This window comes from Podarcis vaucheri (genome assembly GCF_965113315.1).
Source record: "Podarcis vaucheri genome assembly, chromosome: 2".
In the NCBI taxonomy this organism is placed as follows: Eukaryota; Metazoa; Chordata; class Lepidosauria; order Squamata; family Lacertidae; genus Podarcis; species Podarcis vaucheri.
Genome location: NC_138760.1, coordinates 40,967,417 through 40,987,592, shown reverse-complemented (window position 1 = coordinate 40,987,592; position 20,176 = coordinate 40,967,417). Strand labels below are relative to the sequence as shown.

The 20,176-nt window shown below is 44.1% G+C and overlaps 1 protein-coding gene across 1 annotated transcript in view; it reads right to left on the bottom strand.

Annotated features, from left to right (window-relative positions):
- The window catches only part of MGAT5B (alpha-1,6-mannosylglycoprotein 6-beta-N-acetylglucosaminyltransferase B), a 184,709-nt gene that overhangs the window by 152,618 nt on the left and 11,915 nt on the right, over window positions 1–20,176 (bottom strand). The window contains exon 2 of the mRNA XM_082203627.1: window positions 17,027–17,139. Coding sequence (XP_082059753.1) covers window positions 17,027–17,139 — 113 coding nt within the window. The remainder of the gene's footprint in view (window positions 1–17,026; window positions 17,140–20,176) is intronic.

The following is a 20,176-nucleotide window of genomic DNA, read 5'->3' as shown; positions in this document are numbered from 1 at the left end:
GGAGAAAATTAGTCCCCTACTAGACAACCACTGCCCTTTTAGGTCGGCATTTTGCGACTGTCTCTTGGCAGCAGCCCAGGGCTGAAATGAACATTAACTCCCGTTGGAGCTTTGTCTATGTGTTCCAGAGGCCACTGCATATGGCTGATAGACATCGAACGCCACAAAAATCTTTTAGGGGAGAGCTCCCCATCACAATAGAAAATGAGCTTGTTTTCCTTTCACTGCACTGCAAATAATTTTAACTGCTTCGTGCCCTACAGGGTCAGGAATGCTCATTCGTGTTAGATTTGGGGAAGGGCTGGTGGCCTCAGCTGCTGGATCAAAAAGACAACCGCTCCCCTCTCGACAATGGGTTGCTATAAAAGGAGCTAATCAGCCTTCAGAGGGGGGAACTACAATTAAGCGTTCCATACATGGAATGAAAACTAATGGTAAAAATTGCACTCCTAATAAAAATGGGGATTAAAACTGCTTTACAAACCCACAAGAAGCCCTGAAAGATATGCTTGGAAAGTAGGATCCTATGAATTCTCCTGCTAATTATTTTAATGTTTTGCAGTTTAGAAAGAGCACAAAAAATAAAAATCTGTCATCACAATGCACAGGGCAGAAGAACAAGACAATAAGCTGCTGTTTCTGGCATGGACTCTTTACCTTTATTATAGCAGCTATGATGCTCACTGGGTGACCTAGGGATAGTCATCATCTCTCTGTCTGACCTACCTCACAGGGTGGTTGTGAGGACAACATGGGGAGGGGCGAGAACCATGTATATACTAGCTTCAGCTTCCTGGAGGAAATAATGGGGCAAGAATGCAATAATATAATTAAAAAATCTAAACCGTATGAATGAGCAAATTCATACATAAATACTTCCAAGTGGTCTATTGACACTGGGCGATAGACCCAAGGCAGTCTATTGGTTTTAATAGGTCTACTCTGAGTAGGAGTATCATTGGATATCACTAATACAAGGCCATGGAACTGTAGCTTTTCCCCAACACTATGGGGGGGGGGAGAGAATAGTAAAAGCAGGATATTGTGTGCCATAAACAGGAAGCATAAAGATTCGTAGGAAGACATTTTGAGATGCAATTTGGCAAGCACATCCTAGCTAATACCCCTAATCTTAAATAACCAAGACAGACAGAAGAAGCACTTGAGCTCTTCACTGTGGGATTTCTGGAAAGGGCCATTATATTTGAACAGCTTGGTTGTAAAAATGATGTCTCAGACCTTGCAATGTGCTATGAATTCAGTCTGCTGCCTCATTGAAAGAGTAAGCCTTCTTGAGGAGGCAGCTCCATTTATCTGATCCTTGGCACGCAGCATGGTTGCTCAGAAACAAAGCGCAACCATCACAAGCCTCGCTGCAGGTAAGATGAAGGGCCACGTGCCATTTCTACCCTTCTTCACCAGCAGGCAGATCTCACTGGCTCAGCACCTCTGGAAGCCTCCAGGCCATCCTGCAGGGACCACAGGGCAAGCCAGTCTTTTGAAAATCAGGTTTATCAGATCAAATCTGTCTGCTACCAGAGCAGTGAGAGTCCTCAACAAGAGCTTCATCACACTCCCATCTAATTAAGTTGCTCTGAAAGCTGCTACTACACTCCGTAAGAAGGAAGGTCCATATGATGCAAGGGAAAGACCCAAATTCAATGATCACATCATAATATAGAAATGCCATGGTGCTGGTTCATTAACAAAAAAAAATCTGCCCGCAGACCATTCATAGGCAAACATGATTTCATTGATGCTGCCTGGAGATGGGACCTTAACCACTGCGTAACCCATTGTTCCCGGAAAAACTCCCTGGGGCATGAGAAGATCAATGGTCCTCTAAGCTGACCTTTTAGAGATGATTCACATTGTGCCATGGTGTGAATATTCAGTACATGGTATTGTTAGGATATTTCCGTTCCACCTTAAAAGGGAGCAGGCTTTGTGAGTCACAGAGTCTGCGTATTTCCTGTTCACAGGAAGTTTATGTTTTGTATATGCTTTTGTTTTTTCTCTGTGCCTGAACATCGAAGCAGGCAGTCATGTTTTTTCTTTGTTCTGACCAACGCTGAATAAAGTTGTAAATATGCTCTCCTGAGTGCATCTTTCGTTGTGCGAACTCTGCTGATAGAGGGTGCATGAGCTCTGGAATTCCATGGCAAACATACAGCGGTCCTTTTCAACAGGGGGAATATGACCCCTGAAAGTAGAAAATCTGAAAACCACCATCCTACAGGAAAACATCACCATTTTGTGAATCTTTCTCCATGGAGGGGGGGGGAATCTAAAGCTGAATAATTTATTGCCCCACTCAAGCTCTTGATTGATGATCTCCCATGACAATTTCTTAAATAAAGTGATGAATTAGTTGTCCCTAGACTTACATTATACCTTCCCTTTTGGCTGGAGCTGTTTATTTACATTTGTTTAGCCTGCCTTTCTTCCATCCTGGCACTTAAAATGGCTCCCAAGCAGTTCCCAGGCTGACTTCCATACTGGCAGTGACTGCAGCCAGACATGCTTCACTTCAGCAACATTGCTGCATCATGTGCTTTCAGGCTGCGCCACGAAATAAAAGTCCCATCCCACCTCGTGCCAAAGCAAGGCTACTCTCACCACCACCAACCAATGGTATTCTTCATGGGTGGAGCATCAGAAGGGTCAGGCCAGCTCTATCATCAAGCAGATGCTACCAACTGGGGGAGCAGCAATAATGTCTCTCCTCAAACTTTTCCTCCTGAGTCACATCCAGCTCTGTGGGAGATAAAAGGCTTGCCATGCTGTCTCACTGCTAGTATTAAAGTAAGACTCTACCACCAGTCCAGTCATTACTCCAGTACATGGAGTAGGTGGAGGCATCTTGTCCTTCACTTCAGCTAGCAGAATGTATTGGGCTGGATGTGGATACCACACTGCAGGGACTGGCCCTATGAAAATGCTCAAAATAAATAGGGAGCCCAAACCCCAATGATCTGTAATGGCTATTAGACGCAGGAGGGAATTCACAAACTAATGTGCTTTGGAACCAGCAGCAGTCCTCTAGTTGAATAAACAAAGGCACTGTCACAGGTTTCCGCATTGGAATTGAGAATTCAAATGACATATTGCTTGCATTACAAAAGGTTCCTGTTCTGTCTGGGCATTCTATCACTCCACAAACGTTTTTAAATGCTTTGAAATTTCAGAGAGAGAATTCATGCGGAGCTGGGTTATTTGTCACACTGTTGTAAGGCCCCATAACTGTTGTTGTTGTTGTTGTTGTTCTAACAGAGTCTTAAGAGGAGACTCTCAGCTTCTGCCCAGCCTTGTGTATCATGCACCTGCGAGGCTCATTCATAGTAATCTATCCAGTTGTGCACATGTACAGCAGTCATGCTGTTTAGAACTAAGTTGCTGATTAGCACTAAATCGCTGATTTAGCCAAAGTGTCACATATAGGCTCCCGTGAAAGTTTCTGCAGGTAAACAGATTTTGTAAGATGATTAATGCAAAGGAAGGCTCTCATTGTTTGAATAAGAAGGCAGGGGAGGGTGAATTTTGTTGGACAGAGTAAGAAAACCAACACCTATCAAAATTCCCTCCTCTCCACATCTCCTCGAACTATAGTGGTCCCTTTGCTTCCAAGTGGTTTTCCCCTTGCCCCACTCCTTTTCCAGGGAAAACCCACTCTTTAGTGCTAAATCAGAGAAAAACTAGAGAAAACCCAAATTGCCATTTGCTCCAGTTGAGCTCTAAAGAGCAGTTTTCCCCAGAATAAAGCAGTCGGACAAGTGGAAGTGTGGATAAGCTCTTACCCTAGATGTGGGTTGTCAAAGAGTGCATTTTAGAGGCAAGAGGAAAAATTGTGATTGGAGTGGAAGGCACGCTTGTGGACAGAGAAGGATTCCAGAACCAGAAATTACTCTGGAACAGAAGGAAAGAGGTGGGTTGGCTAGAAAACCAACAGAGCAAAATTTCAAACAACCCTAGAATTAGGCAAAGTGGGGGGAGGGGGCTTTCAAATAAAAGGCTGTTAGGTTATCAGTTACTATATTTTTTACTGAGGAAGCATCCCCATTTGCATTTTCCATCTCAGGCATCAACAAATTGTGGGTGATTTCTGGAGAACCCCAAGTTACCACCTGCAATTGGTACCTTTGCTGCAATTTGCAAACAAGCATTGTGGCAACTGGAAATTATTTCTGTATATTCCTTAAGTCATTGCATACCAATTTATTTTCTTCCAAATGCAGCTCTGGAGGCTCACTGGCAACGTAATGAAACCTGTATCTGCTTCTACTATTGTGGCTACATTGTGTGACCTTTTAACAATCCATCATTCTTTGATGGATTAGTGATGAATTCTAAATGAAAGACACCATTTTAAAAAAGAATGAAGGAAGGAAAGAAACTTAGGTCATTTGCAAGAGACTCTGATCTGGCAGAGACCTTTGTTTAATATCGTTGATAATAACAATAGCAATAGAAGTGAGCAGAGGAATTCTGTCAGTTTCCCAGCAGCACAGTAGAAATCAGCACCAAGCCCTGACTTTCTGAAAGCACTCAGCATTTAGTCTCCCATGGTGTGGCCACATTTTGTATCCATGTGCAATTCTGAAAGGCACCACAACATTATGAACATTTCACAGCAGCATTTAAACATCTAGCTTTGTGATTTGATGACTGACTGGCCCGTTTAAGTCCGTAGGTGTTCGGATAAAACAGTCATTAGGGATTTATAACAACTCCACTAGATATAGCTGAGCAGAAAAACCAGAATGTCTGCTCTTTTTTCCCTTAAAGGCAGCAAAATTGGAAGCTATTCAGACTGACTCCACAAAATGGAAAGGCTAATGTGGGGAACAAGGCTATTTTATTGAATTCAAAGCATTTATACCCTACCAGAAAAGCTCCCAAAGGCAGTTTACAAATCAATAAAAAATAACACAGTCCCTTTCCTCTAGAGTACAATCTAAAAAGTTGAGGCACTAAAAGGAAAAGGTATGGGGAGGGAAGAGGTTACACTCTTACGCACATTTACTTGAGTGCAAGGACCACTCACCTCCAAATATTGTTATTTGCATTTGTCTACCACATCTTAACAGGCATGCTCTCTGTTTGGATAGGATCACGAAGCCCGTTGTAAGAACTAAGGGACATCATGAAATACATGCAGCAATGGTTTCTCAGTGGTGAAGCTGATCCCCTCAGCCATCTTTCCAGAAAAGCCTACACATCAACCCATTAGCTCAGTTCCCAAGCTGAGCAATTGTGATAAGCCAAATCAGAAGTTTCCAGGAGAAGAGATGCTGTTTCAGCTGCACTGGTTTGAAAATGATGAAGCAGTCGGACCTCCTGGTAAGAGTTCCACACCTTCCAAGGAGGATGATCCTTTGCACGGTGCCCTTAATGGGCCTGCATTTTCCTATTGCATGCTTTCCTATTTCTGTGTTGATCTATGAGGAATGGCTGTGTCAATTCACACCTAACACTAAGCCATGGTTTGGAAAGTTGGCATGTGTTTGAACATCTGAACCCAGTCTACAGGCTAACTATGATTTGTTTTCAAACCATGATGAGCACAAGAGCAGCTAGAAAACTAAACAGGCTTGGGAGAAATAAACCAGGGCTTTTGCTTCTCTGTGAAACAACTAATAATTTGTTGAACAAACCATGGTTTAGTGTTATGTGCAAATACAGACTCTGCACATTTTTATCATATCTATCGGATATGGAAGCTGATCACCAACTCCCTTGCATTAAGATCATGACTGGGGAGACAGAATACATTGTTTTGGCTGTTGTATATGGAAGAAAGCATTTTTAGATATGAAGATATTCCACAGGGATCATTATTCATATTTTTCACCCATAGCCAGGGCCCAGTTGTGATGAAAACCGCAAAGCCAGCACAGCAATGGGGGAATTTACAATTAGACACTGGACACGCTTGATGGTAGCTCAGTCTGGGCATAATAAAAAAGGCTCCTATTTGGGAACAGGGATTGTTGGCCAGTGTGAAATATATGCCTACCTTTAAGGAGACACCCAAGCTTCAATGAAAAGTTGACAGTAAAGACAACGGATGAAAACCATTGTTCAAGCTGCTTTTGCTGGGCAAAATCCAACCAAGTAAGTCCTAATCCTGCAGTAGCAGATTTAATAGCATTCACAATGATTAGGGAGATGGTGGGGAGAAACAGAACCAGCTTTGTATTCTCCTCCATCAGGGAGAAAGCTAAGCCAAGTATCAAAGAGGCAGCATTACACAATAATCTCTTTTGAAGTCAACTAAGCATTTTGCAAACCAACAAAGGAATTTTGGGAACCAACCTATCAGTTCCCTGCCCAGCCGATATGCTCTGCTTGGCTTTATTTTTTTAATGAACAACAGGGCAGGATTTATCTTTGAGGGAGGTACAAGAACTCCTAGAGAACAGACTTGGAAAGGCTTTATCCATCTGTACCTCCTGAGATGTAGGCTGGCAAAGGGAAAAGGCCAACAGTGTTTTGGTTTTTCTTTTGGGTTTTTCAGAGTAAACACCTAAGGATCATAAGAATCATAGAGAGTTGGAAGGGACCATGAAGGTGACCCCCTGCAATGCAGAATTTTTTTGCCCAATGTGGGACCAGGATCATATATAGAAAAGAAGAAAATGGTGGTAAAGGAAAGCGGTAATGAAGTTATTCCCTCAGAACAACCTGGTCCTCCAAACAAGGAGCAGTGCCAAAAAAGTACCCTTCCAGTGCTGATCTGTGAGAAGAGAAGCGAAAGAAATTGTTGGCTAAACCAGAACAACTGTGTTTATAAGAACATGGCCTCCATTTCTCAGACCCCAGAATGGGACTCTGCATGAGAAAGGGTGTGTGTGTTCTTCCCCCAAGTCTGTAAAAGGGGCATTGGGAAAGGCTTTCCAGTTTTATTAGATTCCACAAGAGCAGTGTGGCTTTAGTTTGGGATTTAAAGACACACCAGCTATGATTAAAAAGTTGGGTTTCAAGAATTATTGAGCAGAAGGGAAAGAAAGAGTCCCTAGCACAATTTCAGTAAAGCTATGCTGAGGTGGTAATAGTGTGATTTGTGGGAGTGGGAGAAAGGGAAAGTCTCTGAGCTAGTTGGGGGGAAATAAGATTATATTATATATATATATATTTCGTTGCATCTGTGCCAGCAGATCACTGCAAGCAGGCAGACATCTCCCCCTCCCGACTTCCTAGTGCAGCCAATAATACTGAAGTAATCCTAAACTTAAACCAAAGGTTTATCAACACACAGTCACAAATAATTTCAAACACCCCCAGGAAGTTATTGAGTAGTTTCATCCTTGCATTGACACTGGCTAGATATGTTTTCAAACTCGCCAAAGCAAAACAAGAGAAGAATGCAGAAATATAGGAAATGTACAAAACCATCCAATTAATCATCCAATTAATGGTGGCAAATTACCCTCATAAAGATATGTACTGTCATCAATATAAGAAAGAGGAAGGAGACCTGGAAAAACACTTTCATAATATTGACTTTCCAGCAAGGTTATTCCATCTGGCTCACCAGCACGAGGGCTGGGTGTACTTGCAATAAATGTAGTATGCCTGTGTTTTGACTATGAAACGTAACTTAATTCTCCTGCAAGTTCCAAAGATCTCAGAAACCCACTCCATGGCAACTCAGAGCAGGGCTTTTTATTGTGGCTGCCCCTGTTCTGTGGAACAGCATTCCTGTTGAGTTATAACAGGCACACACTTTGAACTGTTGAAGACATTTTTGTTTTGACAGGCTTCCCCAACTGGATAAATGGGTCTTTGCCACAAACGTTCATTTGTTAGGATTTTGGTCTTGTTTCATATGTATTGATGCTATTGTGTTTTTAACTTTTAAAAATTATGTTATGTGTAAATTGCCTTGAGGTGGTGGTTTAGAAGATAAATAATAAATCAGTTGTTGTAATTGCTGTTGTTGTGGCTGACTTGGAAAATGTTATTATTCAGAGGCAACATATAGTTGACCAAGAATACAAATATCAGAAGGGCTGATACTTAAAAATGGATGGCAAAACAATGGAACAATGTCATTTGTGTTTATTAATCCGCACAGAAGAAGCCTCCTACTTAATAGCACCACTTACAAAAATGGCAACCATGGACAGCACTATTCTCTCAGATCCCAATTGCATGTTATACAGAACTTCCACCATGACCTATTTTAAAACAGCCTTCATATTGCTTCCAGGCAATTTTACCTTTGCGGATGCTCTTTACATGCACACAAAGATGTGCTTCCAAGTAGCAGTCTCACTCTTGCTCTTTTGAAGTTAAATGGAACTTTAAATTATTCCTTTCCTGTCCTCTCTCAATATTGCACGGTTGTTAAAGAGAAAGAAGCTACGACACACCGACACACACATACACTGCACAATTTGATCCTTCAACATCCCATTATGTGTCTTGTGCCGCAGAGACACAAATAGCCAAATTGTCACTCCACATCTATTTTGTATCTCCCCCAGAATCAAAGTTGCATATCAGAGAGACTCATCTGCTTCCAAATGGGAGCAGTCAATTGTACTCTGCATTTGGGGCTAGGAGTACAGCTAGACAGCTGCTTCCTTCAGCAGCCAGAGTGCTCTTGCTCTGCTCCTCCTCTGACTTGATAACATTTTGGAGATGAATTTAGAGAGAATTCCACCCCTCTTCTTTCACTACCCACTATTAAAGGTAAAGGTACCCCTGCCCGAACGGGCCAGTCTTGACAGACTGTGGGGTTTGTGCGCCCATCTCACATCTATTGGCCGGGGGCCAGCGCTGTCCGGGGACACTTCCGGGTCACGTGGCCAGCGTGACATCGCTGCTCTGGCGAGCCAGAGCCGCACACGGAACGCCGTTTACCTTCCCGCTGGTAAGCGGTACCTATTTATCTACTTGCCCCCGGGGGTGCTTTCGAACTGCTAGGTGGGCAGGCGCTGGGACCGAGCAGCGGGAGCGCACCCCGCCGTGGGGATTCGAACCGCCGACCTTTCGATCGGCAAGCCCTAGGCGTTGAGGCTTTAGCCCACAGCGCCACCCGCGTCCCTCCTATAAAAAATGCAGGCATTGGGAGCTGTCGGTCAGCTTGCCCAATTCACTGAAGTCCAGACTATGTGTTATTATTAAATGCATGGCAGCTGCCGCTTCGTGCCTCATGATACTGTCTATATGATTTTAAAACCTTTAAAAGGATTCCCTTCTCCCATGCAAACCTGCCTATGGTAAGGCTATCAATGACTCCCAGCCCCAATGGCCATGTTCTCTGCCTTGACTATCAGAGGCAATATGCCTTTGGATACCAGTTTCGGGGGAGATCACAAGTGGGGGAAAACCTGTTGTGCTGCGGTCCTGCTTTTAGGCTTCCCATAGGCATCTGGTTGGCCACTGTGGAAACAGGATGGGTCATTGGCCTGATCCAGCTGGACACTTCTTACATTCTTATCTGCTGAGAGCATTACCCGAGGTTCTGCCCCAGGCAACTCCCTCCCAGTCCAGCCTTTGGTTACTGAGAACAAAGCCTTTTCTGCAGCCATGCTCTGATCATAGAACTCCCTCTTCAGTCACATTGGTCTGGAATTTTTTGCCCCAAGCCGTCCTTGTTCTCCCAGCGGTAAACAATATGGACCTGCTGAATATTTTTAATTGCTCTTCTGCATACATTGAATCTTAGGCTATTTTAAGCTGGATTTAGCCTGCGTTTTTGTGCTGTTTAAATTGGGAGCCTTGAAGGCTAATCAGGATGGAAAGGCAGGACAGAAATGTTTTAATTAAAGGTGATGTGTGACAGGATGTTATCACACCCAGCATTTCCTACATCACTGCTCCAATTCATTGGCGGCTGCTTGGGGGGATGAGCAAATGCTGAGTGCCCAGTCATAATGTTTTAACTAAATGTAACAAGGTGGATGGGACACGGGTGGCGCTGGGGGTTAAACCACAGAGCCCAGGACTTGCCGATCAGAAGGTTGGTGGTTCGAATCCCCGCGACGGGGTGAGCTCCCATTGCTCGGTACCTGCTGCTGCCAACCTAGCAGTTTGAAAGCACATCAAAGTGCAAGTAGATAAATAGGTACCGCTCCGGTGGGAAGGTAAACGGCACCTCCATGCGCTGCTCTGGTTTGCCAGAAGCAGCTTAGTCATTCTGGCCACATGACCTGGAAGCTGTACGCCAGCTCCCTCGGCCTATAGAGTGAGATGAGCGCCGCAACCCCAAAGTCGGTCACGACTGGACCTAATGGTCAGGGGTCCCTTTACCTTTACCTTTAACAAGGTGGATGGGAATCTCTCTTTCTTTCTTCTTTTGCCTGAGGGCCACATTGCCCTCCAGGGGCCACATGCTAGTGGGCAGAGACTCTTCCCTTTGTACAGAAGGTAACATTCCAGCAACACAAAGAGGTTTCTGCATTAGCCAGTGTGACATAATGGTTAGAGTGCTGGACTAGGACAGGTATAGGCAAACTCCGGCCCTCCAGATGTTTGGGACTACAATTCTCATCATCGCTAGCTAACAGCACCAGTGGTCAGGGATGATGGGAATTGTAGTCTCAAACATCTGGAGGGCCGGAGTTTGCCTATGCCTGGGCTAGGACGTGGGAGGCCAGGGTTCGAATGGCTGACCTTGGACCTGTCACCATCTCTTAGCCTAACCTACCTCACAGGGTTGTTGTGGGGTTGAAATGGGGAGGAGGAGAACCATGTACACCACCCTGAGATCCTTGAAAGATACAGATGGTATAGAAATCTATTAAGTAAGTGCATTTCTCTATCCACTTTTCATATAAGCCAGAGGTGCTATCGCAGTTCAAGAATACCTTCCAGCCAAGCGAAAGTACAAAGGTATTACAGAGCACAGCTGGTGAGGAGCACAGCCTAGGGAGAGTTCCAAGGGCCAGAAATAGTGGCCCGGAGGGCAGCATTTGACCCCTGACCCTGAGGTTCCCACTCCCTTGAACTAAAGGGAGATTCAGATGACATGCACACAAATTGAAGGAATGCACAATGGGGATTATAATAACAATAATAAATAAAAAAAAATATTTATACCCCGCCCTCCCCAGCCAAGACCGGACTCAGGGCGGCTAACACCCAATATAAAACAATTTATTAAGATACAACTTAAAAACAAGATTGAAATACGACATTAAAATGCAGCCTCATTTCAGTAGAAACTCAAATCAAAAACTTTTTGAGGATGAAAAGGTCAAATCTTCACCAAGGCCAACTATTCAGACTAGTCCTGCGTGGGCCAGAAAAAAGCCAGGGAAGTCCCCAAATAGGAGTTCCATCACAGAAGGAGAAAGGAAAAAGGAAAGAGGGGATCAAGTTGATTCCAAGCCAAAGGCCAGGTGGGATAACTCTGTCTTACAGGCCCTGCGGAAAGAAATCAGATCCTGCAGGGCCCTGGTCTCATGAGACAGAGCATTCCACCAGGCCGGAGCCAGTGTTGAAAAGGCCCTGGCTCTGGTTGAAGCTAATCTAACTTCCTTAGGGCCCGGGACCTTTAGGGTGTTGCTATTTATGGACCTTAAGGTCCTCCGCGGGGCATACCAGGAGAGGTGGTCCCATAGGTACAAGCATCCTAGGCTGTGAGACTGCTCAGGATGGTCTGATGTGTGCACACATAGTCCTCATGTTCCTACAAACTGGGACAAGAACCCTCTAAGCAATAGCAATGGATCTGGAAAGACTTTCTACTTTTGCACATAGCCTTGGGAGTGCCATGCTATGGTGCCACAGATAGTCATGCAAGAAACACTGAAAACTGTTAAAAGATAACAGTTTCAACATCATACGGTCCTTCTATAGCCTGTTGATCTTACTAGACAAAAGCAGGTGACCATTTGCCCCGTAGAAAAATGAGAATGTACTACTCCTTCAATCGTCTGGTGTGAGATGCTCAGAGCCAATGACAGAGGACTCAACTCAGACCACAGAGATCAGCAACAGACACAAAACTGCCCCTCTCTGTTTCCCTAAGGTGAAACAAAGGGATGCAAGAGTGATTACAGGCAATGAAACCGTACGAAGTTAAATGTCATAGAAAAGCAATTTGCTTTTTTCTCAGCCTCTGCTCTCCAACCATCCGTCTCACAGGGCTATTGTGTGGACAGATCAAATGAGGACTGCAAAAAAGGAGGGAAAACCATAAAAATCTTATGTGAAGGGAGAAACAGTGGCATTTTATATCAAAGCTAAAAGTGTGTGCCATGGCAAACTTACATGGCTAGCATATTCCAGAAGAGACCACCAGGAGTCACAGCCCATGCTTTCATTCATGATTACCTTCCTAGGCTGTCAATGACAACCCCAGAATTCTTTCCCATTTTAGTGTTGCTTCAACCAGTAAAATGTAGGGATGCCAGATTAAAAACACAGACAATCATTTTTGCCTAAACTCCTTGCTGCAGCAAATGATGATATTGTGACAGGTGAGGTGAGATGGGAGGCAGGAAGAGGAAGGGCCCCTATCTTTACCACACTGTGTGGTGTATGCAGCTGCTGACTGGCCAGGAGTTACAGTCCATGAATCAGACCCACTATTTTTGGAAGGGAGATCAGAGGACCCCAAGGATGTGGAGGGCTGGGTGTGGAAATGATCAGGAGAGGAAGCCTCAGAAGGTAGCACCCTACTTCCCCGCGAAGGGACCCACAGAAGTCAGCAGGGACTTTTATTCATTTATTTATTTAAGACACTTACACTCTGCTATATCATTTGCTATTCTAAGCAGCGTACGTAAAACAAAACATACAGAAAATCACCAGCATGGTCTGAAGAGGTGGCCCCTGGAACTTTCAACAATGCAAGGGCTCTATCAGAAAACACACACATCAAGGCTAATAATAATAATAATAATAGATTTATGCCCCGCCCCAGCCACTCTTAAAGCTATGACCACTATCTCAGCTGGGGAAGGAGAACTAAGCCGATGACACCAAACCTGCCAGCAGGGCTGCTTAAGTTTTCTGTTGGTTTTGGACCTTAGCTTGTTGCATTAGATGCCTATGTGCCAGCCAGACTTTACCCATATCCACTCCTGCTTCTCTCAACTCCAGCATACCTCCTCTGAAGCAGGATACCATTTATCCTTGCGCAACTCTTTTTCAACATTTTTACTATCATCAAAATACCTTGTACAGGGTCTCCAGAGGGACACACTGCATAAGACTAAGATAAATAACAAAATAACAAAACTCTCAAGCATCAAACAACTCTCTCTCTCTGTGTTGTACAGAAATGATACAGTTTACATAAAGTCGCAACACAATAAAACAACACATTGCCTTCCTGAAGCTCCCTCATTGGGGCTCCATCACCACAAAACGTCTTCGGAAGCCTGCTGGCCAGAGAGGGGAAATGGCTTCTTCTCCTTCACCTCAGTCTCCTCAAGAACATCAGCACTTGAGACTTCCGGGTTAGCGCCTCCGGCAATGGCGGATTTCCTCTGATCGGGAGGAATCCGCTCCGTGGAAATCAGGGTCTGGACCGCCACGGCGAGGCGGAGACCCACTAAAAACCACAGGCGGGAGAAGCCTGTGGACGTGGGATTCGACTGGCACCTTTTGCGCCTCCCCTACTCGCGGGGAAACCTGGTTTCAGGGATCCAGAGCGAAGTGGGGTGAGCAGCGCGGTGCTTCGAATCGACTGCTTGTTTCACGGAGTGAAGCCGCATTGCTGTTGCCAGAGAGCGCTGAATTTTTCCTGTGGACAATTGGACTCTAAACAACTACCCGTGAGTAGAACGGAAAATTGGATCTCTAAACATCTTAATTTGGCACCGAAACGGGAAGGTTTCAAACAGGAAGTCCGCCTTCCTCTTTTGTAAATAGATTGAAGCAAAGACGTTGCAAGCTAAAGCCTGGAAAGGATTAAATCTCCATCGGTTAAAATTACTAAACCCCCCTTGGAAGCAGGAGAAGAGGGGGGAAATTTTAGATTGCCTAAGCCTGCAGGAGAGAGAGTGAAGAAAGATAAATTACCACCGTTTTGAACCTGGGAACGGGCTGCCAGTAAAATCGATGTTTTGGGAAAGTTCATTGACTGTGAATAAAACGTATGTTGACAGATAGTTAAATAAGAGAAATATATTGTTTCCATTGTTTCCTTTTGCACTTAAAAAGGAGCAAAAAAGTAACTGAAAATCGAAACTAACTTTGTTGCTGGATCTGCGCTTAAAAGGACGGATACAAATAGAAATTGTTTCCCCTAGAGGGAGCTTTTGAAACTGTTGCAGGAGTGGAGCTGGGGAATTTTCTAGCTGCAGAGATTAAAGAGCGTGAGAATCAGAGATTGACCTTGGACAAGAATGTTGAAATAATAATAATAATAATAATAATAATAATAATAATAATAATAATAATAATTTATTATTTATACCCCGCCCATCTGGCTGGGCCTCCCCAGCCACTCTGGGCGGCTTCCATAGAAACCAGAAATACAGTAAAATATCACACGTTAAAAACTTCCCTGAACAGGGCTGCCTTAAGATGTCTTCTGAATGTCAGGTAGTTGTTTATTGCTTTGACATCTGCTGGAAGGGCCACTACTGAGAAGGCCCTCTGCCTGGTTCCCTGTAGCTTTGCTTCTCGCAATGAGGGAACCGCCAGAAGGCCCTTGGCACTGGACCTCAGCGTCCGGGCAGAATGATGGGGGTGGAGACGCTCCTTCAGGTATACTGGACCGAGGCCATTTAGGGCTTTAAAGGTCAGCACCAACACTTTGAATTGTGCTCGGAAACGTACTGGGAGCCAATGTAGGTCTTTCAAGACCGGTGTTATATGGTCTCGGCGGCTGCCCCCAGTCACCAGTCTAGCTGCCGCATTCTGGATTAGTTGTAGTTTCCGAGACACCTTCAAAGGTAGCCCCACGTAGAGCACATTGCAGTAGTCCAAGCGGGAGATAACCAGAGCATGCACCACTCTGGCGAGACAGTCCGCAGGCAGATAGGGTCTCAGCCTACGTACCAGATGGAGCTGGTAAACAGCTGCCCTGGACATGGATTTGACCTGTGCCTCCATGGACAGCTGTGAGTCCAAAATGACTCCCAGGCTGCGCACCTGGTCCTTCAGGGGCACAGTTACCCCATTCAGGACCAGGGAATCCTCCACACCTGCCCACCTCCTGCCCCCCAAAAACAGTACTTAGTGATTGCATTTTGCAAGACAAGAGCTTTATTGGAACAGCTTCATGAGAAGACGGATGTGATGATTATTAAAATTGACAATTTGGGACAAAAAATGACTGATTTGGGACAAAAAGTGAAGACCTATACAGAAACTACTCAGGAATTGATTCAGGAATCTGTTTTGACATGGCAAGCTGTGGAGAAGACGAAGGAGAAAGTTGTTGTTGAGCCTCAAGTAATTCAAGTGGAGAGAGCCCCGGCCTTACAGAGGCAATTTGATGAACATAAGTTGTTGCCTTTTACGATTGAATCTAGAGAAAGCCAGATTTGGTGGGATGGAGCCCCGCTTGGATTGGAGAAGGAAAGTTGGATAGATCCCCTTATGCAGGGATGTTCTGGCTTTTGGGATCTGGATTTGGGTCAGGGGGAGATTGGAGTTGTGGGGGCCTTTAGCTTTGGAGGGACTCTGAAACACGCTCTGAGATTTTTTTTGGACTTTAGTTCTGACTATGGAGAATGGGCTGACCTGTCAAGAAGGAATAAAGACATTGTTAGGTTGGAGTTTCCCCGAGATCTACTCCTCAGTGCCAAAGGAAGGAAATTAAGAACAAGATCAGCAGAAGATAAAGTAAAGTGCATGTATAAATATGAAGAAGATCTGCAGAAGGGACATGGAAAAGAGTTAAGAGCCTCGGACAGAAGATCACCAGGTTGATGGACCATATGGAATTGATAGAAAGGACTGACAGAATCCGAGACCAGGGAGAAGAGACTACGGAAGAAGATTGGGGGCAAAAAGTTTTTTTAAAAAAATTATTTAGAGAAATATTGCAAAATTAATGAGTGTTAGAAAAATGTTGGAATGAAATTATACGGCTTTAGTAGAAATGTTATAAGGAGTTAAGTATAAATAAGTTTTAGGGTTTTAATGGTAAGATAGGGTTAAAATAAATTAAGATAATTAAATGACAGAAAACAGTGAAAGATAGAAAGGATTTGCTGAAATAATTAATAACTAGAACACAAAAAGGGAGGTGTGAGGAGGTCGATGAAACAAGTTAATGAAAGATAAAGATATGGAAATATTGGATGTGTTTTTAATTGTTTTTGTTTTTGTTTTGATGTATTGTGTCTTTTGTTTCTTTTTATATGTACTGTAATGTATTGATTTGTATTGTTTATTTTTTCTTTCTTTTTTACTTCTTTCTGTAATTCTTAAACTTTTAATAAATATTAATTTTTTTTAATAAAAAAAAGAACATCGGCACTTGAGAAACTGAAACTGACAACCCTGCTCTTCAGGGTTCAGGACCTTACAGAGAGGAGAGAGTGGGCATGATCCCAACTGCACTGAGGCAACTGCCTGTTATGGTGGGCGCTCTCCACTTTGGCTCGCTAACTGAGCATGTGCAGAATCATTAAAGCACTAGACGTCAGTGGGTTACACTTGCACATGTATAGGGTGCAGCTGACCTCATCAGCCATGGAAGGTATTGCTGACCAATGAGCATTCTGAACCTGACCCAGCCTATCCCTACAACTAGCGCCACTTCTTATGCCTGGCAGTAAGGGTGCAGGGGCTCCCTTTCTTTTTGTTCACCATTTGGTGTAAGGGAAGGGAACATTTTCCATTCCGAGGCCACATTCTCTCATAGGCAGCTTTCTGGGGGCTGTATGCCACTTGTATGGCCTGGGGAGGTGGTTTGGGGACTGTTCCAGGGGCCAGACAAAGAGGTCTAGAGGGGCACAATGCAAATGGCCCCCAGGACTAAGATTCCCCACATTTGGCCGAGTGGCAACAGCCTTTCCTACTTCTTCAGCCATGCAACTTAAAGGCAAAAGCTATTTTTCAGGTTGCTGATCTGACAAACATAGTCAAATGAGTGATATGGAATTACCTTCGGTCCTGATGGTGAATGGCGAGTCCCCCAGTCTTTTGGCTGAAAACTGACCTCCCAGTGATGTCATTAAGAAGCAGAGTGTGAAAAATCCAATCCCAACCACAAATATCCTATAAAGGGAGACAAAAGAGGAGGCATCATCAGGTATAAAGCTAAACAATACTCAGGAGAAATTCCCTACAAATTCCCACTACTTTGAAGGAGCTTTAAGGATCACTTCCATCCCTCTGAAATCTAGCATTGCTTCGAGGTGGTGGGTAGTGGCTCCTACAGGCGCCAGATTTGGATCTGCCCTTGGAAACACACAGCTGGTTTTTTCTACTAGCACGAGTGTGTGAAGATAAGGGTTCTTTGCCAAGGGGCAGATGATGCTTTGTCACAATCTGATCCTCAATCAAGTGTAGGCACTTACTAAGTGACTTCGTTGCTCCCCTAAGTAAGAAATGACAAACCCAGCCATCAAAACTTCACCACTTTTTTTCTCTCATACTTGTTGGATTGAATAAGCTGCGGGGCAGGAGTAAACATTGTGTTAGCTGGAAGAGGACACAGTACTTCTCTCTGCTAAACAAATTAATTGTACTTAACAGGAATGAAAGCTGCATGTTTATGAACACTCACCACAGGGCATAAATCCACTGGGATGTTCTCCTGCACAAATGTCAGACTGACGCTTTTTGCACAGCTCCCTGTCATTTCTGAAGTGTATTTAATCATTTCACCCACTGCCTACTTACTCATAAAATGTAAAATGTTGTGCAGCCTAACTTTAGCCAACAAAGATTCTTTTTAATAATTTAAAAAAAACTTCTCAAAAAACTTTGTCTTGGACCTGCAGGAGTTAGGTGTGTAACTATATGACATTTATACCAGATCTGGCCAATCTAGAGACTTTATACTAGCTGCCAACCATAGGGGCCCATGTTGCTCACTCCTGTTCTCTTTTAACACCAACAAAGATTGCTCTGAAGCCTGAGTGTGTGTTGTCCTAGGTAGCTTAAGAGTCAGAGACTATTGGAATGCTACAATTCACAATGGCAGACCACCAAATCAGACTGTTGTATGCTGTTCAGCCACTTCAACAACAATCTCTCTTCTCCCCAAATCATAATATAATGAAGTGGTACCTGGTGAGTGTCTAATGGGGGTGGTGGTATTTAATTGTCAGGGTGGGCCCTGCTTTGTCTTCAGTCTTTTCTCCAGATTCTTCTCAGTGATTAAATACACACACACACACACACACACACACACACACATCATTATGCCAGACTTGTTTAGGCATTTGAATCTTCATACTTATAATCGAGCAAGGAGTGATGGTTAAACACTGCATTTAATTACTAATTTAGACCACTGGAGAAGCAGGGGGAGAAGGAAAGAAAAAAGAAAGAAAGAACTGAAAGGAGGGGAAACAGTCAAATGAGTCGCCTGGTTTAGAAGAATCTCATTAGAAGATGAAAAACTTCAAGACTGCAAATGCATTTCAGAGGATGAAACTGCAGCGCCTGCGGTACCCGACAGGATCAGAATAAGTAAGTTACAAGAACTTCAATGGGGCAATATGATGATCAGATAATTACGTTCACTCTGGTTTTCCTCAAGCAAAATAACCACTTGCACATTATTTGATTTCCATCCTACCCCGTTTTCCGAAGCCGTATAATTGTCCCAAGAAACCCCTGTTTCAAGAGGCACCACAAAGGGCAGCCTTCTTATTCTTCACAGCGCAAAAGCAGAGTGTGGCTTTGGATGTTTCTGCTTGCAAAGGGAACAAGAGCAAAAGGCCACCAATTTGGTCCCCCCCCCACTTTGGGTGAGAAATTCCTAAGGCCACCACTGTCACTTAGTGTCACATCCACATTTAACATAAATGTTAGTGTAGCCCAAGCTAATCAGTACCATTCATTTGTCACTGGGACATTAAAGAAGAATCAGGCACATATAATAAGAAGTAAGGAAAAGGTGAGCACACTGCATTAGTATTGCGTTTTGCTATGTTATGCATTTTTGTGTTTGTATACGTGATCCTGGGATAAAGGGTGCATAGAAATTTAAGAAATAAATTGTCATAATGAATAACTTTAAATGCACATAGCAGCAATATATAGCGATGGCCACCAATCCGGGTGGCTTTATATGAGGATTAGGCAAATTCATGGAGAATAAGGTTAGCCATGTCTCCTAGCCGCAATGGCTATGTTCTTCCACCACTGTTGCGAGGGAGTGTGCCTCTGAATACCAGTTGTTGGGACTCACAAGTGGGGAAACTGCTGTTGAGCGCAAGTCCTGCTTGTGGGTCTCTCACGGGCCACTAGGAGAACAGGATGGCCACTAGGAGAACAGGATGCTGACCACTAGGAGAACAGGATGCTGGACAAAATGGTCCTCTGGCTTGATCATGGAGGGCTCTTCTTATGTGGGGAAAGGTTTCCAAGTCTGTGGCTGCCACATCATAACATTATATCACAATTATCGCTTAGTTAATAATAATAATAATAATAATAATAATAATAATAATAATAATAATAATAATAATAATTTATTATTTATACCCCGCCCATCTGGCTGGGTTTCCCCAGCCACTCTGGGCAGCTTCCAAAAGAATATTAAAATACAGTGATACATCAAACATTAAAAGCTTCCCTAAACAGGGCTGCCTTCAGATGTCTTCTAAAAGTCTGGTAGTTGTTGTTCTCTTTGACATCTGGTGGGAGGGCGTTCCACAGGGAGGGCGCCACTACCGAGAAGGCCCTCTGCCTGGTTCCCTGTAACTTGGCTTCTCGTAGTGAGGGAACCGCCAGAAGGCCCTCGGTGCTGGACCTCAGCGTCCGGGCAGAATGATGGGGGTGGAGACGCTCCTTCAGGTATACTGGACCGAGGCCGTTTAGGGCTTTAAAGGTCAGCAACAACACTTTGAATTGTGCTCGGAAACGTACTGGGAGCCAATGTAGGTCTTTCAAGACCGGTGTTATATGGTCTCGGCGGCCGTTCCCAGTCACCAGTCTGGCTGCTGCATTCTGGATTAGTTGTAGTTTCCGGGTCACCTTCAAAGGTAGCCCCACGTAGAGCGCATTGCAGTAGTCCAAGCGGGAGATAACCAGAGCATGCACCACTCTGGCAAGGCAGTCTGCGGGCAGATAGGGTCTC